Source organism: Vidua chalybeata, chromosome Z, assembly GCF_026979565.1.
Source record: "Vidua chalybeata isolate OUT-0048 chromosome Z, bVidCha1 merged haplotype, whole genome shotgun sequence".
NCBI classification, from domain to species: Eukaryota; Metazoa; Chordata; class Aves; order Passeriformes; family Viduidae; genus Vidua; species Vidua chalybeata.
The window spans coordinates 65,807,159-65,831,643 of record NC_071570.1 but is presented as its reverse complement, the minus strand read 5'-3'; the positions used below and the strand labels follow the sequence as shown (position 1 = coordinate 65,831,643).

The 24,485-nt window shown below is 42.0% G+C and overlaps 1 protein-coding gene across 6 annotated transcripts in view; it reads left to right on the top strand.

Moving 5' to 3' along the window:
• Nucleotides 1-22,548, top strand: part of ZNF462 (zinc finger protein 462) — an 88,394-nt gene extending 65,846 nt beyond the window's left edge. For 5 of the 6 annotated variants that reach the window (XM_053931883.1, XM_053931886.1, XM_053931885.1 and 2 more), the window contains 7 exons: nucleotides 4,897-5,161; nucleotides 7,666-7,802; nucleotides 13,020-13,243; nucleotides 15,567-15,699; nucleotides 16,480-16,563; nucleotides 20,153-20,267; nucleotides 21,189-22,548. In XM_053931883.1, the coding sequence (XP_053787858.1) occupies nucleotides 4,897-5,161; nucleotides 7,666-7,802; nucleotides 13,020-13,243; nucleotides 15,567-15,699; nucleotides 16,480-16,563; nucleotides 20,153-20,267; nucleotides 21,189-21,390 (1,160 nt within the window). In that variant the 3' untranslated portion in view covers nucleotides 21,391-22,548. The remainder of the gene's footprint in view (nucleotides 1-4,896; nucleotides 5,162-7,665; nucleotides 7,803-13,019; nucleotides 13,244-15,566; nucleotides 15,700-16,479; nucleotides 16,564-20,152; nucleotides 20,268-21,188) is intronic. The other variant, XM_053931884.1, reaches the window with a different exon arrangement.
• The last annotated feature ends 1,937 nt before the right edge of the window (nucleotides 22,549-24,485 follow it).

The following is a 24,485-nucleotide window of genomic DNA, read 5'->3' as shown; positions in this document are numbered from 1 at the left end:
TATACCAAGAGAGCATGTTGTCTTCACTTTTATCTCCCAGTGACTCCTCCTGGTCATTGAGCTATTAAATTATTAAAATTCTGTAAAGTCAATAATGTCACTTTCCAGTGCACTCCAGCAGCTGCTTTTCCTGAGTAATCTTCCTCCCTCCACCCCTATCCATCACTGTGCAGGCATGAAAGTGTTTATATTACATATGTCTGGTTCTGTCCACCCTAAAAGGATAAAGCAGTGCTTTAATTTCCTCCCTGTAATAAGTCCTTTTCCCTTTTGTTTCTCAGCTGTTGCTCAGTGTCTCTTACTTAGATGTGTCTGGGTGAATTTCTGGCCTCTAGTTGTTGTGTTTAGGAATCTTGTGGAAGTGTTTTGCTGTTGCATATGGTGTTCGTTCATACCTCTGAAAATACCTACCAACAACTGAAACATCACTGAATTTCTGTGTGAATTTATGTTTTCAGTTCGGGATCAGAAACTGCATTTTTTTCACCTGGAAGTGATCCCAAAGTTTTGTTTTCATTTAGGTATCTCAAACATGTTATATGCTGCACAGGATCCAATGAAACTTTGGATTTTCACTTTGCTTCTGTGGTGGGTTTTCATTGTATATTTTCTTTGTACATTTTTTCCCCATTGTGTGACCCCAGGGTATGCAGGGAATCAAGCTGAATTTTCATGACTGTATTGCCTTGCTGTTTTGGCTGAGGTGGGAACTTCCAGATTTGTTGGCAGATTCATTTGTCCCAGTCTTTGGGACTGTAGTCTGGATGAAGTTTTCGGGGTGACAGCATTCCTGACCAGGGATTTTAGCGTTCTAGGCATTCTGGAAATGCCCCTGGAGGGACGCAGTGAGACTTGCTTATGTGTTCTTACCAGAATGCAGCAGTAATTTAGATACAGCTGTGTTGATAAATCACCACGTGGACAATCATTTTTCCTGCCTTCCTTTCCACTTCTGAAATTTTGGGTATATAAAAACACTCTTCTGTACTAAGGAATGGCAATGCCTTTTAGGTCCATAGGTGCTGGCAGGGGTTACATTCTTTGTTGGCCTTGTTGTTTGTCCTGTGCAGGTAATTTGTGGGTAGGTGCCATATGTAAAATCTCAAAATTGAGATTTGCATCATTGTTGCTGTTCTTTCCATTTTTAACTGCAGCAATCACTGTTAATTTTTGCCTCTTGACATGACTGTAGGTGTCCTTCATTTTATCTCAGATCATCTTATGCTGTTATCTTGTTTTTGGAGTTGCACTGTGAAGTCCTTCCATTAATTTTGAATAAAATTGGTCTTTACAAAGGAGTCTCAGTGTTTTGGGTGTGGGCTTTTTTAATTTGTTTGATTGTTTCAAATGAGTCAGGGCTAAGTGTTCCATTTTCTTCCCTTTCACTGTATATATGAATGTGCTTTATTTTCTTGTGCTGCCTCAAGGCTGTTGAGTGGGGGGAAAAAAAGTGCCTTTTTTCCTTAAAATGTAAATGGTACTTCCTGGTGTTTTAGTTTTTCTTAATTTCCCTTCCATTCGTGTTTATTTGCTGCTGTTGTGTTTTACATGTAATTAATACATATTTTCTTACATCTTCCTTTTTTTTATTTTAAATGTTTTCTGCTTTCTGATTTCATAGGCTTTTAGGGCCTTTTTTACTTGTTTCAGACATAGAGCAACCTTGCTCTAGGCCAAGGTTGTTAACACTTTATCAAAGTGCACCCAGCCCTTTGTGCCTGGAGATGCAGGAAAAAGAAGAGGTGGAACTTGAATTGTGTACAGCCATGACTCAGTTTTTGTGTCAGTTCTGAAGGAAAAGCTCTGCTCCTTTCCTCCTTCATCCTTCAGCCTGGCATCGCATTGTTGGGGCAACACCTCCAAAATGTGTCTAGAGCATTCAACCCACTCTTCCAGCAGAACAGAGCAAGGAAAAATGCAGTTTTTAAAGCAGTGCTGTTGCTCTGTGACTCTGGATATGTATCCCCAACCCTTCTCTAAGACACTGCTTTTGAAAAAAAAGAATTAAAAAAAAAATATCCAAAAGCTCACCCCCATCCACTGTTTCTCATTTGCTGGCAATTTGCTCTGTGCTGTGTGCCAGAATGCATCTTTGGAGGCAGGCTCAGGTCAGTTGCTGTCGTTCCACTGCCTCTGCTGGTTTTGGAGTGGGCACGATGAAGGTGAGGCCTGCTGAACACAGTGGAAAACTTCCCATGCCTTCAGTCAACTGTGGGCTCTGTCCAGGGTGTTCCTGGTGGAGCTGGGCTGCACCTTCATGCCAGGAGAGCTGTCTGGCAAGCTGGTTCTCAGACACCAACAGAAGCTCTATGCACATGTGTTAATCCTGAGTGTTTTCCTTCAGGAAGTGCTAAATCTTGCGCTGCAGCAAGTTTGCAGCAAGTGTAATGAAAGAATTTGGCAGGGGAAAAGGCAAGGAGTACACTAGGCCGTGCATGCTGCCATTGTTCAAGGGTAAAACTCACTGGGAAAACTCTTTAGATGACTTTTTAAAATTCCTTTAAATGTCATAACTCTTTTAAGTGTAATGAAGCAATATACTGAAAAACTGCGAGCTGACCAGTGTGAAAGGTAGAATTTTCTTCTGGCTATTCATGATGACAGAGAAAGCTACTTGATGTGCTTTTTTTCATGTGTGTGTGGGAATTGACGTGGAACTATCTGCTTCTGCAGTTTTCACAAACCAGATTCCACAGGGCTGTGTAAATAACCAATGGAAAGTCTGAAAGCTGGAATAATAGACACCAGATGATAGGAGGAGTAAAAACACCTGAAATACAGTAGATCTTGCAGACAAAAGCAGAACTTCCTTCTCCTGAAAAGAATGGTTTTTATACCTGTAGCTTTCTTGGCCGTGGATATCTCTGGGACTTTGGCCAGGAACATTGGTGATATGGTGGAAATTTTTGTTCTTTTCTTCCTGAGGAGGGGATCAAGTGAGCCACAAAGGAGACTTCAGTACCGTAAGAGTAATTTGACTAGTACACATTAAAAAATAAAAACAAAACAAAAAAAAAAACCAGTAAAACAGTTTCAAATGCTATGAACTTTCTTTTTAGGCTGTCTTACCCTTGCCAGGAGATCTGTGTAGCAATGTTGTGAGCTTTTAGAATCACTGAACCTGGTAGCCCAGAGAAGTGAGTCAGCAAATCCCGTCTGAGCTCTCAAGGTTCTCTCCCAAGGAGGAGTGAGTATACAGTTGCTGCCTTTGAGAGAAAAGAGACTTCTGCAGAGGGTTCACAGTTCCACAGGGCTGTCCTGTGCCAAAGTAAAGGATGTCGGGAGCCTGCTTCGAACACAAGGGAAGGAAAGCCTTGACATTTAAACAGGTGGAGCTCGCTGTGAGCTCTCCTGGTGAACAAACGTGCTCTGGAAGTGGTGGAAGCAAGGATAAACGCTGCATATAATCCAGCCTCACTCAGCTCATGGGGCTTGGATAAGAAAAACAAAACCAAATTTCATTCATTTTACCAGAATCTTTCATGTCTCTGCCTTTCTCTTTGTCATGTACACCTGGTGGTGAAGCCAGGGGAGCATGGAGACATTTACCTGCTGTTTCTGTTTTATTTCGGGGTTTGGTTTGGTTTGGTTTGTTTTTTTTTTTTATTGTCATTATTTTGTTACTCATTTCTTGGGCATGTGTAACCCCCACCTGTGGTAGTGAGAAAAGAAAGCAAGCATTTTGCTCTTTTGAAGACAGGTGGAGAAGTCCCCACAGTCAGTGTTGTATAGGCCTGTTTGCCTTTTGTTCCCCTATACTAATTGGTTGGAATGGATGGTGTTAAGTTCCCACAAATGTGTATCTGTTAGGGAATTCTTATATATCTAGCCTTGGGGAATTCAGCTTTGGAAAATGAAGTACACGTCAAAGATGCAGGAGGTGGCTGGTACAGTTTGTGTCCTGACTTCTTTCCCACCTCCCCCCTCCCTTAGCTTTTCTTCCCCCTTCTAGAAAGCTTAGGAAAAGAGCCTTTTGTCTTCTAGTCAGGAAAATTGTGCTGAAATTCATCTGTGCTTTATTCATCTGCTTTGATTTGTGCCATTCATGGGCAGCTGTGGGTTATGTAGAACAAAGCAGATGAATTCCTAACCTCCACATTCAAGCAGTGTGTTGGGAAAGGTTCAACACCACCCTTCCTCCCCCCACACTCCTTTTTTGGGGTATCCAACCAACATATTACAGCTTTCAGTTTCAGTAATGAAACATTGCTGGACTCTGTTCCTCCACATGCCATTAAAATGGTGTGGCAAAGTTCTGCTGGCTTGCAGAAGGAATGTGTCTTTAGAGATCTCTTTTCTCAGTATGGCCAAGCAGCAGTTTGAAAGTTTGCTTTACTGGAATTTATGATTAAACATATTTTTTTTCCAATGGTGCTTTCATTTCTAACATCATCAGCCTAAGTAGGGAAGAGTATCCATTTATTTTTCTTCTTTTTTTCATTTTTTTCCATATAGGTAGATTATTTACATGTACCCTGTGCCAGATCTTCACCTTGTGTGAACTGGCATAAGATATTTGAGAGGATCTGGTCTGATTTATGTGCCAAACACATAAAACATTTGGCAGTATGATTAACAGGCTTTGCCTTCAAAAATTAGGTGTCTTAAAATCAGGCTTCTTTTTAGACTAATTTAAATGTGTCACTCATTTTCTCCCTGAATCAGATCTAAAAAAGAGTAATTTATATTTCTCACTTTATAAATTGTAGAATACACGTTAACTTAGATTAAGAAGTGCTGCACCTCTTAATCCCTTCAGAAAGCAGGGTTAGTTTCATAACCAACAGCTTGATCAATTCCCTCCAAAAGCCAGTAGGTTCTGGAGCAGGCATCATCAGACCTTTTTTAGATTTGTTGATCCACCTGGAATAACAACTCCGTTCTGTTTCCCTACAGACTCTTCATACTCGGAGCCTCCTGATGTTCAGCAGCAGTTGAACCACTACCAGTCTGCAGCTTTGGCCAGGAACAACAACAACATCAGCCCAATCCCACTTTCTGGGAGTGCTGCAGGAGTGGAAAAAGCGGAAGCCATCCTTAACTGTGAATTTTGTGAATTCTCTTCGGGTTACATACAGAGCATCCGGCGCCACTACCGCGACAAGCATGGAGGGAAGAAGCTCTTCAAGTGCAAAGATTGTTCCTTTTATACAGGCTTTAAGTAAGTACTGTGCAAAACAGATGAACTGCACACATAAGGGGCTTTTTTTTTCAGCGCTTGGCAAGACTTCTGAGGTCTTTGATGGCGAACAGGAGCACAGCCACTGCTGACCAGAGAGGGCAGCGTAGGAAATGCCATGCCAGATCACAGCAGCATCCATGTAATCCATTTTCTTCTCTCCTACAACAGGCGGTACATCTGCTGCAGACAACAAGTTGCAGTAGGTTTCAGAATCATGGAATTGTTTAGGATGGAAAAGACCCTTAAAATCATCGAGTTAACCATTAACCCAGCAGTGCCAAGCCCAACATTAAATCTTAGTGACACATCTGCACATCTTCTAAATCCCTCCGGGGTGGTGACTCAGCCACTTCTCTGGGCAGCCTGTTCCCATGCCTGACAACCCTTTCTGGGAAGAAATTTTTCCTTACATCCAATCCAAATCTCCTCTGGTGCAACTTGAGGCCAACAGGTTGACAACATCCCCGTTGTCCGTTTGGCACGATCCTTTTTGCAAAAGTCATAAACTCTCCATTTTTCTCCGAGTTCCAGACACATCTCTTTATTGGCACATGGAGTCAATCTGCTCTTGCACCTTTAGGATTTTCTCCTTGGAGAGCATCCAGTGTTCCTGGATTCCTTTGTCCTTCAGGATGCCCTCCCAGGGAAATTTCTCAACCAGACCCTTAACCATGCCAAAGTCTGCCCTCTGTAAGTCCAGCGTGGCAGTTCTGTTGCACCTCTCTTTACTTCTCTGAGATTCTCTCAGAATCAAGAACTACCATTTCATAATCCTTTTGTCCTTAACTGTGAAAATTTTCTCTGCAGAAATAATGTAATTTCCACATGCAGCCAGCATGAAATGTGGGACAATCAAGTGTCCAGCAGTGACAGGGGAATTTATTTCACCTTACTGAAGAAACCCTTCTGATGTAATTTTATTTTCCCCCCAATCTTTCTAGCTTAAATGATAGAAAGATGCTATTCTCTAGCATATCTGATAGCATACAGAGACATTTCAGAAAATCCAATTATTTAAATTTAAAGGTTCGGTGCCTTGTGTGTTTGTTTGTGTGTGTGTGTTTTTAGCTGCTCTTCTGTAAGAAAAGAGAAAAAGGCACCTGTGCAGTTCACCATTTCCTCCTGATGTGCTGGGCCCTCGAGCATAACACCCTGAGCTGACTTTTGAGGCCTTAAACTTGTTAAGAGTGACAGTAAACAGTAGGACTGGATCAAGGGAAGGAGTTCTGTTGAAGAAAATGCTGAGCACAAACCTGAGAGAATCCACATGTGAACAGCCTCTAGTTACATGTCTCTACCCTTTTTTGCTTCATCTCTCCATGTTAAAATTTGCTGCTTATGTTTAGTATCCTGATTGCTCTCTGTCTTAAATACTACCAAAAATTTACAGGTCAAATCTGTCTGTGTCTTGCAAGTGCCATTTTCTTTCACCTTGATATTATGAAATAAATCAGGAAGCATTTAAACATGTTCATAGCAGCATATTTTTTGTCTTAAAAAAGGGGAGGAGGAGGCAAAAAAGTCCCCAAAAACATGCCAATCCGCTCTTTAAGCCACCCTAGAAACTTAAGAGCATGAGAGCAGTGACCAAAGTTGATAGAAGTATACCTGCAGAATTCAATGATTGCTGGATTTGGGTCCAAAGCCACTTTTTACTCCAGTTCAATGTGTCAAGCCCCTTAGCTTTTGCAAAGTTTATCACTGCTTTAGGAAAGAATTATCCAGTGGTCCAAGTTTAGGGACAGCTCTGGTTTCAGTAGTTGGGCTTGTGGTTAGATGGATGTACAGTTAATTTCTTCTGTTATGCAAATCTCTTGCAACTTGTAAGTGTGCAGCCAGTGTAATACCAGCATGAAATTTTTGGTTCAGAAGTACTATGAAGTATTCATTCATTCTTCCACCCTAATAAATACAGTATTTTAAGTCTTGGGTTTTCAGATCATTACAGCTGATGATGTAAAAGTTAAACCACTCAGTGCCGAACTCACTATATGAACAAAATCCCTTTGGTGGCCGCAATCTGAACAGGTTATCTGGTTAGATCAAGATGGTTAAGGGTGTTTTCTGCCTGAAATAAGTTTGTCCTCCCCTCTGCAAGTCCAGAACAGTTGATGGTTTTTGTTCAACTTGCTAAAAATTTAACCTTCACCGGAGAAAGCACACTGAATGTTTCAGCCTGAAGACAGATAATGAGCATGAAGGATGGGAATTCTTTTGCTATCTTAACTATAGCAATGCGACTATAATGGAGCAGCCCATGCAGCAGAATATCTTGTCACGAAGAGTGTTTGTTGCTTTGAGGCTACGAGCCTGTAGATTCCTCTGCTCATGTGTCGCTCATGTGAGCAGTCCCTCTGCGGGCCCGTGCGGACAGGGCTGAGTGGCATCTGCACCTTTTTACACCACACATCCCTTATAGAGAGCTGTGGCACCTCACTGCTCCCCTCCTGACTGCTGCCATTGTCTCCCCTCCTCTCTCACAGATCTGCTTTTACTATGCACGTGGAGGCCGGGCATTCGGCAGTCCCCGAGGAAGGACCCAAAGACCTTCGCTGCCCTCTCTGTCTCTACCACACCAAATACAAACGCAACATGATTGACCACATAGTTCTGCACAGAGGTAACAATGTCCGTGTCCATGTCTGTGTCCAGTGAGGGGAGTGCTGGACAGGGCCCTGGTCTGGTTCCATTCAGCATTTCAGACTGATTTCATTAAATTTTTCCTCTCTGTGTGCGTGAGGACAAATATGTCTAAGGAGTCACTAGCCCTTGATTGTCTTCTTGTTTCATTTCTATGAGATGCATCTGATTTATTTCCTGTAAAATTCAAAGTTTGCCGGTGCTGATTTGGGATAGATTTTAAGCTTTTCCTCAAGGGAGGTGAAAAGCCATCAAACACCTGTTTAGAAAGAATTGCCCTAATTTGCAGCTTTGATCTAGGCCAGAGTTGTGCCCTGCCAATGTCCTTGTTATCTTAAAGGCCTTGTTATCATAAAGTCACCCAAAAGGTTTGTCAGCTAACCACAGAGGCCTCAAAATATGCCTTGATAAATTCCTTGAGTATTTTCTCCTCCGTGTTCTTAGGAACAAAGTAATTATCTCATTTTTTGCTTTACTGTAAGACTCCTTTTCTGTCTACACATCTCAATTTTTAAAATTTTGTTTTTTAAGCCTGCTACAAGTGGGAGTAGGGATTTCTATATTCTATTAACTGTGGGCTTAGTAGCTCAGAAGAGACAGCAGTTTGGGCTCTCTGGGCTGGGATTCCTGCCCACAGCTATCACACTTGATGCTTGTGGATGGTCTGTTGGCTGCCGAAATCCAAACCCATGTGTTGGGATGGCACTCTGCCTGCGTGCAGGTTGGGCAGAGATTCACAGTGGGGTACTGGTGGTGAGCAAACACAGGTTTTGCATGCCATCTTTTTCCTGGAGGAGATTCTGGTGTGACAAGTGCTGTCGTAATTCCTTGTAGTATACCACTTCTCAGTGTGTTGATAGCTTGAAGTCCTTCTTGTAACAGCGCAGTGAGCTTGGCAGAATTCAGATTTCTTTCTAATAACAGGGCTGCTCTGAGGGAACATCTGAGGAAATGACCTGTCAGTGATTCAGAAAGCACATTACAAAGCTGACATATTTGGTTGCAAGGGTTTGGCCGATGCTTTGGCTTTTACTTCCCGTCTTTGAAGGTGTTGCTGTGTCAGATTTTGCCTGATTTTCTCCATTTTGTGACCATGCCAGGCCTTCAGTGGACAATGCCAGACCTTTAAAACAGAGGGAACTGGATGGGTTTAGGCTATTTTCCATCATGTATAGGTTTGGTATTGGGAATGTCCAGTTGCAGAAGTAGAAGAGCACTTCGTGAGCTCAAGCAACTCTACTGCTTGTGCAGAGGTGTTTCTGACCAGTTGAAAGGAGGTTGTCACCTCCTGGGTGAGTGAGACTCTGGGTCTTTTCTTCTGTAGGACTTGCTTCAGTTGCACAAACCAACCTCAAAGAGTTTTTGCTGCTGAAACAAGCCTTATGGTAGAAGGACATAATGGTTTTGCACCACAGTGCTGGGGGGAGGAAAAAACAGAGTAAAGTAAGTTTTAATGCAAATGGGATTATAGCTGATAAAGAGTCTCAGAGGCCACTAAAGGGTTTTCTTTAACATCACGTATCCAGGGTTCCTACGTAGAGTGATTTCTGGTGCATATATCCAGCTAAAAAACAGCCCTCTGCTCTTGTGTTTAATTGTGTGGCAGCTGAAGCAGATGGTTTTGGCAAGATTTAATGTGTTCTGAAAAAGAGGCTGAGGGATAGTAATGTAGTTTGAGATAGCCTTCCTGTTTTATGGCCATTGCACTGGTAAAGCAAGGGCATAACCCTGAGCTGCGGCCCTAGAAGATTAGTTTTGAGGTAGATGGAGTGGTGCAGTATGTAAAATCAGGAGTGAAGGATTCAATCCATTTATAGTTAATGTTCCTTTTGTGCAAAAGGCATGTTTACAAATGCATGACTCTTACATTACTTCCAAGTTGCTGCACCCCTAATCCTTGGTGAAACAGCATGTGCTTGAAATGGATAATATATTTGCCTCCTAATGAGTGGCTACAGAGGCAGAATTTCACAGGGTGAAAGCATTATCAGCTAGAAGCTTGAATGCCTAGTGAGAAAAAAAAAAACAAAAAAAAAAACAACACCAAAAAAAAAAAAAAAAAAAAAAAAAAAAAAAAAAAAAAGGCAAGGAATTTGCTTTCCATGAAGAAGGAGAGGTTCCAAGAGCTTCTCTCCTGTACCACCTGCCGCTGACCAGTGCCAGGGCAGCTCAACCTCTTTCCTGTGGGTACAGATGGAGCACAGACTCTTTATAAGTGTCCTGTCCCAGGGGGCTGACACAGCCAGAGGCTGCTGCAGGTCAGTGAGGAGAAGTTTGGCTCTCTAGTTCTTACTGGTCTTTATGACAGGCAAGAGGAGACAGGGAATTCCTGATCTAGCAGCATGTTAGCCTTTAATTTATGCTGGACAATACAATTAGTGTGTCACAGAATCAGTTAGACTGGAAAAGAGCTCTGAAACCATCAATTCCAACCTGTGACCAATCCCCACCTTGTCTCCAGCCCAGAGCACTGAGTGCCACCTCCAGGTGCTCCTTGGACACCTCCAGGCATGGGGACTCCAAACCTCCCAAGGGAAGCCCCTTCCGATGCCTGACCACCTTTTTCTCCTGATGTTATCCTTTCCAGCAGCATTCCCCTCATGCATTTCGAAGTATATTGGTGTTTTTCCAGGGCTGAATGCAACTTACCAACTTCACTGTTGGCTATGCTTTTCAATCCTTGGGTATTTTTTTTTTCTTATCCTTCCTTTAAAGAACTAGTGATTTTCTTCTTCCATATAAGAGAATAACACCCATATGTTTTGAATAGTAACCTTTAAGATAAATTTTCAAATTTACCCACATCCCCAAAGGCTTCCTTGCTACAGATCCTGGTTCCTTGCACATGCTTTTTTCTGGCATTTTCCATTGTACATACAACTTCAAAACCCAGGATGACCAAGTAATTGGTCTGTGTCTAGATAGTAGGACTGCTTTTTTTTTTTTTTTTTGTTTACCTTTGAGGGAAGGAATTGAGTTATATATGCTTTGATGGGTTGCTGAACAAAGATTTCTCCTTACAACTAAGGACTAATAGAGTTCTGAGCTCTCTTGTGCCTTGAGCAAAAAAATGTATGTCTGCTTTGAGTTATAGTACTGAGAATAGTTAGTCATTAATGTCCTTTCCTTTAATTCCCTGATACAATTAGCCTGAATATTCCAGCCTAGTGAAAGGATTGGATTTCTTAAACCAAGATGATGCCTTTGTTAGGTGTTTATTCTGTTGTTAATTTTTTAATTACCACTCTTGCAAAATTGTTCCACAAGTCAAGACATCTTTTTGTGAGGTGTCTACAGTAGTCTTTGATTAGATGCAGTTGAGCTTTGAAGAAGACTCATGGGGGTAAAGAAGCTACCTCTTCAATTTTTGTATGGGGCTTTATGGTTTGCTGCAGTTTTGTTGGTTGTCCAGACATGATAAGTGCATTCTAAATGAGTAATTAAATAAACAGGCTTTGCAGGGGCAAGCTGGAGGTGAGAGCATCACCTTAAGAAATGCAACATTCCAGGTCCAGGAAGCCCTGCAAGTTCCAAAATCATTGCTTTGGAGGAAGCTCACTGACATGAATACATCTTGTAAAAGTTTTAAATCATTCCCTGAAATTAAAATCTTTCCATCTAGAAAGATTTGTGTTGCCTTTGATTTGGGGACTGTGTGTGTGGTTGTGAGGTTAATAGGTTTTGTTCATGTGAATAAGAGAATGCTGCTTTACTTCAGGCTGGTAGATTTAGTTTTTTTATACCATCATGTGTTTTAGCGTTTTTAATCTCTGACAGGTGTTAGAGGAAAAGTGAATGTTAAGATATTTTAATTAGTATTTCTGTTTTTGAAAACTTCACTTGGCTTTTTCACTTCTGAAACTGGCTGTGTCACTTATTTCTGAGAGTCCAAAAGCACGCAGCTGCAACAACCTTGTAAAAAGTTTCTCTGGTGATCTCAGCAGCACAGCTTTGAATTCTGCTGTGTCTTAAATCCTATTCTCCCCTCCCGTGTTTCCACCCTGAATGGCCACTATTTGGTTTCTTAATAGCTAGAGAAGCTGTTGTTGGTGTAGAAAAGAATCATAAGTCTTTGGGTGTTTATTTTCTTTTTTGGGGGGAAAACTTCAAAAAGAGGAACTTAGGAGATAGATAAGTTTTGTGCTAGGCAGGATGGAATATTTTGTTGAGCTGTACAAAAAAAGTCTTGCTGCAAAGGGAGTGTGTGTTTCTGTAGTTGTCTTTGGATGTAATTTTACCCTCTCACTAGAAGAAAGGGCCCGTTGGCTCAGATCCATTTGTGCACTGCCACGTCTCACATTCCTTCAGCCTTCATGTCTACCATAAGAGATTCAGGCGTCTTTTTTTCCTCCTGTCCCTGGGGATGAGCCTAGATGAGGAGGATCAAAAAAACCTCCTTTATTATGCAGTGCATAAGGAGGAACAGTGCTAAGTTTCAAGTGTTCTAGCTCAAAATGCCAGTTTGGGTAACAAAAGCCTTAATGAGGACCTGCTGGAGACCCTCATCTGAACGGTCAGATTTGGGGCTTCTCTGGTGTGCACAGCCTGGAGGGAACCACAGTGGATGAGTGTTGAGACACATCAGATTCTGGATGTGTCAAATGACCGAAATTAATTGCTGCTCTGTTAAACTTCACTGCTTTGTTAGAGGGAGTGCAGAGTTTAAAAACTCAGCAAGAGCATTTTCAGTACATCATGCACGGAGAGTTTGGGCTTCCTGAAAGCTCTGGGTACGTCAGGAAGTTTCTGCTGCTGGCTGAATTTGCACAGCCCTTTTCCAGGGAGAGGTGCTGCCTTGCTCACCTTCTCGGTCCCCAGAGGGCAGGTTTAGGGGTGGTGGTAAGAACACCAGCTCCAATTTATGCAGAGCCAGCAGTGTGTGATGCTTTGGGAAGCACACCCTGCAGCTTCCCTGTTTATTACTTCTCTAAAAGCAGTTCCCGGCTGCTGTCAGATACTGAACAAAAGCACAGTTTTGGTCTTGGCTGATTTATGGCTGGTTTTGTGTTCCTAGGCTCTGCTCCTCTGACTCATAGATGGAGTCTCACTTGGCCCAAAACCTTCCATCCCCATCCTCTTCACCCCATCACCAGTCACAGAGGACATCTGCATTTGTGGCTTTTGGAGATTAACCCTGCCCTGTCAGGCAGGATTGTTTTCCTGGTGGTGTTAAGCGAATGTTGTGCTGTCCCCACAGAGGAGAGGGTCGTTCCCATTGAAGTCTGCCGTTCCAAGCTGTCCAAGTACCTGCAGGGAGTCGTTTTCCGCTGTGACAAGTGTACCTTTACCTGCTCCAGTGATGAGAGCTTGCAGCAGCACATAGAGAAGCACAATGAACTGAAACCTTACAAATGCCAACTCTGCTACTATGAGACCAAACACACAGAGGAGCTGGACACTCACCTTCGAGATGAACACAAGGTAAGATCCAATTAGCTTTAATTTGTGGCAGTCTAGTCTTTGCAAATATTAAATTGGTTTATTTGCATGTCTGACTAGCCAGCTTGACACTGGGGTTATTTTTGACTCTCTCCCCAAATCTGAAAACTAATCCTATGTTGTGCTTTGCTTTCTCATTTTTCTCTTTATTTATCTTTTTTTTCTTGTTGTTGTTTCTTCAGAAACTGGAAAATAATCGTTTCTGAAGCTGTTCAGATTGATCAGAATTGGCAAACTGCTGCATGCTGAGTGTGATTATCTGGAAAAGGCTCTTGTGTATGCTGGGTTTATCTAAAGGGGGGTGGGGAAAGAGTTGTGGAACAATAGCAAGGCAGTGTGATTCAGCCCCTGTAAAAGGCAGGAGATTCCAAACACAGGATTACTCTGGTAACTTCAGCAGCATGACATGCCACGCATATTTTAATAACAAAGAGGTCTATACATCCCCTTTTACCTTTAACAAGGGAAAGATAAAAAGCAAGTCTGACCAGGTCCTCAGTTAAAACCACTTTGGAGTTTTTTTGGATTACCTGAGAGCATATCAGGTCCAGTCTTTAAAGGCTTTCCAAAGACTGCTAGCTTTGAATTTTAGTAGCTGAGAAATATTTAAGTTCTAGAACTGAGATGTGTTTTGGAATATTTCCTAGAGTGCTTCCTTGGCAGGTCGCCAGGGGAGGCAGCTATATGCCTTCCCCTCTTGGAGCTTAGCTGCCCAAGGTCCTCACTAAAGGCTTCATTGACTGAATGACTTTTCCTTAAAGCCAAATATATATGGAAGGTATTAGCAGCAGAAGTCCAAGAAAAAAAAAAAAAACCCAACAGTTTTCATGCTCAAAAAATATTTGGCCATCTTATAAAACCAAACTTTGTTAATTTATGTTGGTGTGCTAGGCTCCTCTGGTCATCACAGCAAGGTGCCTGCTGTATCCAGGAGGAACTATTGCTTGGGCTTTTTTGACACAGTGCACCAGGCTGGGAAGATTATTCCCTTAACTTAGCTCTCTCTTCTGATCTGGATGTGCAGTGGTGGTGCTGGTAGTTTAAGGTATCGCTTCCCCTTTTTTGGTGGGTAAATTACACATCTCCAATTTGTGTCTTAAGTTCTGGGCTCAGATACTACCTGGGTTGTATATTGCATCTCAAAAAAGAGCTCCTTCACATGAGCTGAGTTGAATCAAGTGTCTTGCGTGTGGTCTTGTTTGTTCAAACCTCTGTGGGTGATGTGTTAAGTTAGAGAACCTCATCACAACTGTCTGTAACGCAGTACTAGGAATCTTCACACCTCCATATTCAGTATACTTTGCTCTTTGTATGTATCCTACAGCCTGCTTCACATCCTCCTTGGGATCATTCACGTCTCCTTTCCCACAGAGGGGTAAAGAGCAGTCAGTGGGTGTTGTTGTACTTCATTCAGCCTCTTGCAGGACGCGTTGTACTGCACTCACTGCTCCGTCTCCAACCCCTCTGCCTGCGTGGCTCAGTGCCTGTGCTGCTGGAGGGCTGTCTCTCTGCATGAAAGATTAATCCAAAACCCTTCCCAGCAGTGATCAATGAGCTCAGAGGGCGCTTGTCATGCAGCAAGTGTTAGCCTGAGTGTCCTGGTCATGCTCCACACTCTCCGCCTCCACTGTAAATCTGGGCTGCTGCTCTGCTGTTCCTCTTGGATGTGGAACAGTTCCTGACTCCTGTGCCCTGAGCTGCTCCTTTCATACTGCTGCTGTGAGCTGTTAAGTAGCTGGTGCATTTCACCCCAGGGTTAGCTGAATTCGACTGCTGGATGAAGTGTTCCCATTATAGTCTGCATATCAGTTTGCAAAGCACTTTGCAGCCAGGGCGTAATGAAAATTAATCTGTTATTAATGAATGAGATTGTATTAGCCACACAGCAGCCATGTGCTTAGTGAAAAAAAGAACCATCCTTTCATGAATAAAGCTGAATGAACCTGTCACAGAGAGTTTCCCCTCAGCGTGGATGTGTGGTAGCAGTGTTTGATCACAGCAGTTGAATAATGCCATAAAAATGAGGATATGACTTGATGTTTTGCATTTCTTGGATGAAGGAATGAAGGGGGTTTACCCAATCTCATTAATTACCAAAAAACAGAAATGAGAAATGCAGATTAAACAGTGGTGGAAGAATCATTGCCCCTGGAAATAAATGAATGTTAATTTGATTATGGGGACTGCATGTCACCACAAGCTGAGCAGGCTTTGGGGGTGTACTCGGTTTTGTTTTGCATTTGTGGCCACTTTCCTGGCTGGTCGGTGATTGTGCTGAGTGCTAACAGAAGTGTTTCTTTCAAAGGTGAGTCGTAATTTTGAGCTGGTTGGACGGGTTAACTTGGACCAGTTGGAACAAATGAAAGGGAAAACAGAGAGCTCTAGCAGTGATGAAGAAGAAAAAGAAGAAGAGTTAAGCCCCAAGGCTCAAGAGAGAGGTCAGTGCAGCTCTTTGATGTGTTGGGGGGGTTCTTGTTGGATTTTTTTGGGGCACTGCAACCTGCCTCACCAGTCCAACCATGGCAGTTCAGCTGTTGAGTGGACAGCACAAATTCTGCAGAAATAGTAACAGAATGTTACTGAATTTCCTGAAGACACAGCTCCTGTGGGAATCTTGTATTTCTAATCCTCCTTACAAGTTTCTTTGTCTGTTCAGAGAGAATACACACTATGAGAAAGCACAGATAGCATCTGTGACTAATGTGCCTGTTCAGATAGCATCTATAAGGGCTTGGAAACCTAAGTAAGTGTATTCTGGTGGCCTGTCAGATTTTTTGTGTTTTGGTAACCAGTTTCCAGCTTTGTCCAAGTGGCATTGTCCAAGTGGGGGATGAAGGCTGCTTTACGGGCTGTTATTTACCTCTCTGCCCAGCAATTTTTGTCAGACAGTCAGTCCTTTTTGCATTTGCTGCAGTTGGCAGCTCCAGAGCCAGGGTACATCCATGCCCACCTGTCTGTACCATTTTATATTTAAATATGTGCCTAGGTTTGTATCAAAGAATAATCCCACTGGCTTCAGCAGAGCTAGGCCGCATACTTTTGGTTTGGTTGAATTTAGATCAGCAGAGAACAAGTAAGTTCTCTCATAATTAAATGAAGGGTTTCCTTTCCAAAAACCTTCTTCCATGAAAGGCAAGTTATTTCAATATCTGGTGTAACTGTGTTCTGTCTGGTGCAACAATGCATCATATAATGAAACAACTCTTTAATATCTTTAGTCCCGTCATGGTTTGAAGAACAGGCCACCCAATTCTTGATGCTGACAACTCCACTTTGCCAAGTTCTCTGTACTTCAGCTAAAGGTATCACCACCATGTTCAGATGTTCAGTGAACATTTTCCTCCTGTTTTTTTAGCTTTCAAACTCACTCAAGAGCTTTTCACAAAAAAAAAACCCAAAAAAAAAAAAACAAAAAAAAAAAAAAAAAAAAAACAAAACCACACATGTTTTCAGGCATTGAAAAATTCCCATTTCTGGATTCACAGGTAGTTTACAGAACTAGAGGGGTACAGATCATGCTTCTTACCTTTTAATAGCAAGACCCCAGCATCTTGGATTTTATTTTGTGTCCCTGCAGCGAGAATTCAGTTTGTGCTTATCAGCAGCAGCTAGTGATGGCTTTTAACTTAAATGAGAACATAAGCCAATTGGATAGGAAACCATTTATGTTTTAATGAAAAATACCTTGCACAAGGTTTTAGAGGTAGAGCAGCAGAAAAATCAGAGGAGGGGCATCAGTTCCCCATGCATCTCAGAGTTCAGCATTCCTCGGGGACAGCTCCCACCCTCTCGGCTTCAGGGCTGGAACAACAATTGTGTCATGATTTGACTAAAGCACCAGCTCACCTCAGCTGCAGATGCAGCAGGCTGATTAATGTCGTGTCTAGACCCACAGCTAGCAGGGGGTGAGGAGTCAGGCTGTCCTTGTGAGAATTACCTTAACATTACACACAGGCACAGGTGCTGAGGTGACCTTGGAGGCTGTGGTGCTTGGACCAAGGAGAAGAAAATGCTCTCTGCCAAGCCTCACAAATCCCTGTGAATGTGCCAGGGGGGCAGCCCAAGGTGAAATTCATTGTTTAGATTGGCTTTAGGTTACACCCTGGAAGTATAAAAACATCACCTTCCATGCTGGAGTATTACACATGCAAGGATTAATAGATGTGTTATCCTCGTGTTTCAGAGTTAAGCAAGGCAGCATTTTGATGATTCTGTACTTTTTTTTTTTCACCTCTGTCTCTGTTTTCTTTAATCTGTGACTGGCTAAAATGATTTCTGCATGCTTGTTTGGATGATCAGCCTAAAAAAATCAGGCGTATTTTCAGGTTTGGTTTGCAACATTTCTTTCTTCTATGGCCTGTAGGGTTGATATTTCACTGTTGGTTTTATTGAGGTTTTTTGTCCTTTTCAACCTCTTAACCATTTGTAATAGATTATAGTAAACTAGGTAGAAAATGCAGAAAACGCTTATGCCTACTACAACAAGGATATTAGAAAAGATCCAGTTGTATTGATTGCGTTTTTCTAGGGTAAGTTGTGCGAATTATCACTCTTAAGGTGCAAGATTTTTGAAAAATGTCCCAGTGAGACAGGAGCTGAAGGATGCTAAGTTGCACACTGGCATCTCCCTAGGCATTTTCAGAAGATGCTTCTGACACAGAAATGGTTTGCCCGGGTAGCAGAGAGCCAGACCTGTGGTTTCAAACAGAGCCTGTCACAGTGGCTAATGCTGTCACAGCTTTCAAACCACATCAAATTGTGCAATCCTGGGTGCTGCTGGGGTGCATCTGGCAATTCTAGCTTTTGTGGTGTTAGCAGGAAGTGGGATTTGCTGAGAGTGCCTCTGTGTGCTCCAAGTATCTGTCTGACGTCTGTGACTTTGGGAGAGTCAGGATTTCTTCCCTGGATTCACCACTTTGACTTGAGCTGCTCTGTGCAGTACTGAAGGTGCAAATCAGAACTTGTGGCTTCTTCAAATGGGCTGCTGGACCAAACAAAGGCCATTGTCCATGTGGACAGGCAGAGCTGAACTGCATTCTTGGATGGGAAAGGAAGGGAGTCATTTACTTCTGGTAAAGGATATAGTATAAAAGGAGATGTGTGGGGAAAAATGAAGTCTCTGGCACAGACCATGCCAAGAACAGCTTTCCCAGGTAGAACTGTGTCTCAGGGAGGCTGTTACTGATCTTTATGTCTTGGTCTCAGTAGATCAAGAGGTGTTTTTTCCATAATGGGCAAAAATTAAATGTCCATGAGTGTTTACATGTGTGGCAGAGCAAAACCACAGAGAGGTTGGGCGTGTGTGTGGTCTGTCACTTCTCCTCTGCAGTACCCAGTACCCTTCTGATAATCCTCCAGGGAAGCAGCCCAAATTCACATCCCTAGAGACAAAACTTACAGGGGAGTAGGATGAACAAGATAGTGTTGTCTGAAGAGGTGGTGGATTTACTAGAGTAACACTTGTTAAACTTCCTGGGAACTACAGGTATAAATTATGGAGTGGCTTGGGTTGGAAGAGCCCTTTAAATAGCATCTAGTCCCACCCCCTGCCATGGGCAGGGTCACCTTCCACTATCCCAGGTTGCTCCAAGCCCCATCCATAGCTATATTCCTATATGGAACATCAGCAGCATTTGCCTCCACAACTATTACCCTCTAAAAATATTTATCTCTGTGTCATGAACTAGTCTGTGTGTTGAAGTGTGTTTATACATTTGTGCCATACTTAAGGTATCAAAAATCCAGATGTAAACTGAGCTGATGGCACTTGCTGTTTGCATTCTGGTGTTCCCCAACACAGCAGCTTTATAATGTTTAACCACATAATAAATAAGCCCCCAACAATAAGAAATACAAAGTGGATTTTTTTTTTCCTTTCACAGGAAAAGGCCAAAAAATTGTGTCAAGAACCATTCCATATAAAACTGAAGTAAGGGTTAACTAGTGAGAAGTGTGTCAGAAAAATGCATTTGCAGGACTTAGGTGTGGGTAATAGGGAATGTGTGAGCAATTTTGAGTTCACAGACTGATCCTGAACAGAGTAAGTCTGAGAGTGAAGAAATCAAGTGAGCAGAGATTAGAACCAAAATTAAGCAAAATCCCTTTTCTTTTATTATGTAGTTCAGGAGGAGTCAGAAAGACATTCTGTTGATTTCTTGCTTAAGATAATCCCTGCTAAGGAATTAATGCTCTGAGCAGATGGTGCTGTCTCATTTCCAGCAAAAGAATCAAGTGAGATAGTTCATGCAATTATTTTCAATGGCTTGTGCGGTGATCTTCTTAATTTGTGAGAATCTTTTGTCAGAGCAGGCTGTGTTCACATGGAGCTTGGCTTTCAGGAATGTCATTCCCTGAGCTGCCAGTGACTTAAAAGGTGCTTGACACTCCTGCAAATGAGGCCCCAAGCACTTTGTATAAAAGATTAGGATGAGCATGAAACACCTATGCAGTTAGGTTGCAGGACTTAATCTGTGAGGCTTCATGATCTATTACAAGAATCACATATTAAATCCCTGTGTTGCCTAAAATTTGTACTACCAGTTCCAAAATTATAGATGGACTTGGGTGGGGATTTTGATTTTGCTTTCAAGCCACTTCAGTCCTAAGCTTTGCAGTTTTGGTTTAGAATTTAAATTCCACTTGTTGAAATAGAGGAGTAGGGACTAGCAACTTGTTACCCTTACTTGCTGAGATGCTTTAAGACCTAGGGTGGGATGTGTCACTTGCAGTGTCACTTTTCTTTTCAGCAACTGCATTTTCCCAGTTATTTGACAAGAAAGTCCTTTTGCTTCTCTGGAATGAGAGGTGCAGCAGAGAGGACTGGAGTAGGATCACTATGGTCCCTTCTTGCCTGGCATTTCTGAGCTCATGGGCTGTGCTGTCTTTTTCCAGATCCCATGGTGTTTCCTGACAGCAGTGCTCCAGAGAAACGCTTTCCGTGTGAGTTCTGCGGCCGGTCCTTCACCGAGGGCTCTGAGTGGGAGCGTCACGTGCTGAGGCATGGCATGTAAGTTGTTTTGTGTTCCCTTGCCAAGCAGCCAAAGGTGTCAGTAAATCTCTGTGTATTCCCCCCACCCCATCCTTGCCCTCCCAAAAAGCTGCAGTAAATGCAAACACAGTCCTGTGAAGACCAAATTTGTCTTTGGATAGTCATCGAATGACTCTGCTGCCCAGGGTGGCTGTAAACTGCAGGGTTTAACTGTGATTCTAAAACTTAAGGTTGTCCCTAGGTGAATGCCTCTTGGCCAGGATTAACTTCCTCTAAGTGTGCTGTTGATTTTTTAAAAAAATGTTCCTCTCTACGCCAGTTTGCACACTGTGGGATGATACACATCACAGATAGGAATCTCTGGAGCAATCCGTTTCCTTCCTTTGATGTAGATCTCATTGGTAGCAGAGACCTCTTTTCTAGCCAGAGTTTGTTCAAAGAGTAGATTTCACTCAAGGCTACTGACATGTGGGAAGCATCTGAATACAATATTGTGCATTAACTGCAATGGGATAAGAAAAAATAATTTCTCTTACCGTTAAGAGAATGTAAGTCTAATCATAAGTACTCGAAATGCTGCAACCTTTGAAAAGTTTTCTTGAATTTTATTAACTCTTTGGGAAAAGCACTCCTTTCCTTTGCCTTTGCTTGGTGCCTCCTAAGTCTTGTTTACAAGGGACTGGGGAGATGGGAATAAACTCCAAGTGTCACAGTTTGAGTCCTCCCTTCTGATCCCAAATCTGTCCCAGCGCAGAGCAAAGAAATATTCGGTTTCAGGGCTAGAATGTCCCACCAGCAACTTCATTCCTCCGTCTCTCTTCTGGAGCCGGTGGCGTGGTGTGGCTGCCTTTTTGGAGAGTGGTCAGCTGCTGTCCCCCGTGTAACAGGCACGGGCTGGCTTTGCTGTGCCCCGTGCCCGACCGTCTGTGCTTCCCGCAGGGCGCTGAACGAGAGCAAGCAGAGGAGCAGCGAGGACAGCCACCCCAAGGAGGACGTGGAGGAAACAGCCAGCACGCTGCCGGAAGAGAAGGAAGGCATCGAGACCATGGTGGTGGACTACTCCCACGGCGGGGAAACAACCGTCAGCATGGTGGCTGCTGACCAGCCTCTCCTAGACACCCCGGAGGCCAAAAACGAATAAGTGTTTGGTGTGGTTCTAATCGACAGTACTTGAACAGTGATGAGCGGGGCGGGGCGGGCTGGGAGGGCAGAAGGAAGAAATAAAGCTGCTTTTAGGACTGAATGATCTATTTTCAAAGCACTGGTACCTGTGTGAGTGTGTGTATATTAGTTATTTAAGTGATGGAATAAGTGGCACCATTACATCACTGCATCTTTGTTTTCCTCCTGGATCTGACAATGGGAAGTTACGTTCATCTTTGGACTAATGAAGCAACTCCCCGTGTTTTTCCTACATTTCACATCGTGCTTTGCAGTGGAGACTTCGATTGTTTTATGAGTGGAAGCGTCGTGAGCGTGGAAGAAGTGGTAGGGGGACAACTTTTGGACGCACAAGTTTGTGTGCGTTTTTCTAGTTTTAATACGTAACGCTTTTCCAGACTGAAAGCAACTGCTTTAGAAAAGAAAAAAAAAAAAAGAGAAAAAAAAAAGGAAAAAAAAACCACAAGGAAAAAAAAAGGAAAACAGAAAAAAAAAAAAAACAAAACAGAAACTGCTTTGCTTAAAACAGTCACCTGTTTCCTAGTACCTCAGAATTAACCAAGGGAGATCTCTGCATTTGTCAGTACTACCTGTTGTTGTTGTGGTTAAATGTAGAGAGACTGCTGGGCAAGGTGGTGAATGGAGGAAGAAAAAAAAAAGTTTTAAAGAAAGGAAAAACAAATTGTGCTTAAAATCCCAGTGTGGGTTTTATTTCTTAAAATACTGTGATTTTTTTAATTATTTTAGTAAAAAAAAAAAACAAAAAAAAGAGAGAGATACTTTAATTCCTAGATAACTGTTTGTGAATTGTCATCCTTTATTCCAGGTAAGCTGTTTGTTAGTATTCAGTTATAATTTTAGTATTTGGTAGATTTCATGTGACTGATTGTGCGGTTTTGTTTGCCACACGTTTTGTTTTCTATCAGCCTGAGGTGTTACAAATACAGCACAATTAAGTTTCTCATGTAGAAATGAGTATTTCTTTTTGAGTGGGGAACAGGGAAAGGAGACTAGATCTTGTGAATAGAACCTTTTTTTGTTGTTGCTGTTGTCGTCGTTGTTGTCCTCGTTAATTTTAAACATATGGAGATAACAAAGAAGTTTTAACTTAAAAAAAAAAAAAGACTAAAGAACCAAACTTACAGCACAGCTATGCAGCTCATGGGCCAAACACATGGGTCCTCATAACCGTTCTGTTGTTTGTCATATTAACATCGATCAGTCTCACAACTGTAACTTTTCATTGAGATTGGCTGCCTCTTTTTTTTTGCCTTTTTTTTTTTTTTTAATTCCGTCTGTGGTTTGTGTGTGGGTTTTTGTTTTTTTTTTTTTGTTTTGTTTTGTTTGTATTTCTGTTCTGTTTTGATCTGTTTTGGTGTGGTGGGAGGGAGGGGTGTCTGTTAACACATCTTTTTGCAAGCGGAGGTGAGATGGTTACACACGACATTGAGCCTGGAGAACTACTTTTAACTCGATTCAGTGGATGGAGTTGCTGAGTTTTTTTTCCCCTCCTCCTTAGCTTTTTAGCATGAGGGGAGCAGTGTAGAATGGATAGGAACCTGCATACCTTAAGTGGCTGATCCTGCAACTACTCCTTGGGTAGAAAGCCTATTTAAACTCAATTTGGGGATTTTGCCTGAGCGGCCAATACAGGATCTGGTGCCCATGGTATGTTCTGATTGTGAACAAAAAAGAGGAAAAAAAATTAAAATTATAAAAAAAAAAAAGAGAAAAACGAGAAAAGAAAAAAAAAACTGAAAAAAAAGTTTCTTTCCAAAAAGTAGAAAGTACTTGACTGAAACCTAGTTTTAGAAATGCATGTGTCTTCGTTAGTTTTTTTTGTTTTTTGGGGGGGGGATGTGGGGGAGGGGGAGGGGGGAAAATAGGAAGCTCTCCAGGAAATTGTGTCCTGGAGAACTTCACTTAAAAGCGATGGCAAAAATGTTGCATTTGTGGAATAAGTGCTACTTGAGAAGCATGGTGTTTTGCTTTTGGGGATTCATCAATTGTGTGTTAGGGGGATTCTTTCGATTTTTCTGGAGGTTTTTTGTTTTTTTTTTGGTTTGGTTTGGTTTGGTTTGGTTTTTGGTGGTTTTTTTTTGTTTCTTTTTTTTTTTTAATAGGGAGGGAACATCATAGAAAAGACACATTGGAGGGACAAGTATAAATACACATTCTGTGTCTGTATTTGTTTTTTAATTGGCCTCATTTCAAATATATTTAAACAGTTCCATACCTGGATTGGGTGTTTGTAATGGTTACCAAAAAGGAAAAAAAAAAAAAAAAAAAAAAAAAAGAAACAATGATTGTGACATGCTTTTATCACTACTTAATTTTTCAAATAACATGTAAATATTGTAATCCATTGGATTTTGTTTTGCTAACCTGTAATAAAAAAAATATGGGACCATTATCCTTTTAACAAGCTTAGAATGTCATATTTTTTTCCTTTTTTTCTTTTCCGAAAAATGTATACCTGATATATTGTGGACACACATTTTAGGTGCATTATTATGATTCTGTTGACTGTAATGACATAGAATTGAAAATAACATTTTTTTCATTGTTTAATTTATACAGAGGACTTTTTCAGAGTTTGACAGAAGGAAATAATAGCAAAATGCTAACCCATTGGCTTCAGCACTCGGTATTTCCTGATTTTAAAATTACTGCTTACTGATGGGGGATAGGAAGGGGATACTGAACTGTTGCACTGACGGGTTTGTTTTTTTTAAAAAAAAAAAAACAATGAAAATTAATAAAAACTTTTTAAGAGTGTTTACTCGTCTTGTGTGGTTTTTATATTTATATTACTCTGGAGATGGGTCCCTGCAAGTTACTGGTTTTGCACTTGGCAGCTCTGAGTGGGAGCAAAGTCCTCTTTTTTCTGTCCTGCAGCCTTTCCCCCCGTTTTCACAGGGAATTTTTGATTTGCAGGTTATGGGGACTGACTTGCCTTAGCTCACAGAGGTCTAGGGTCTACAACATCCCCCAAAAAAGCCTCCAATGTGCCCCAGCCCAACATACATTAGAGGTCAGGGGCACACTGCCAAGCTCTGCTGATTTCTCATTAAC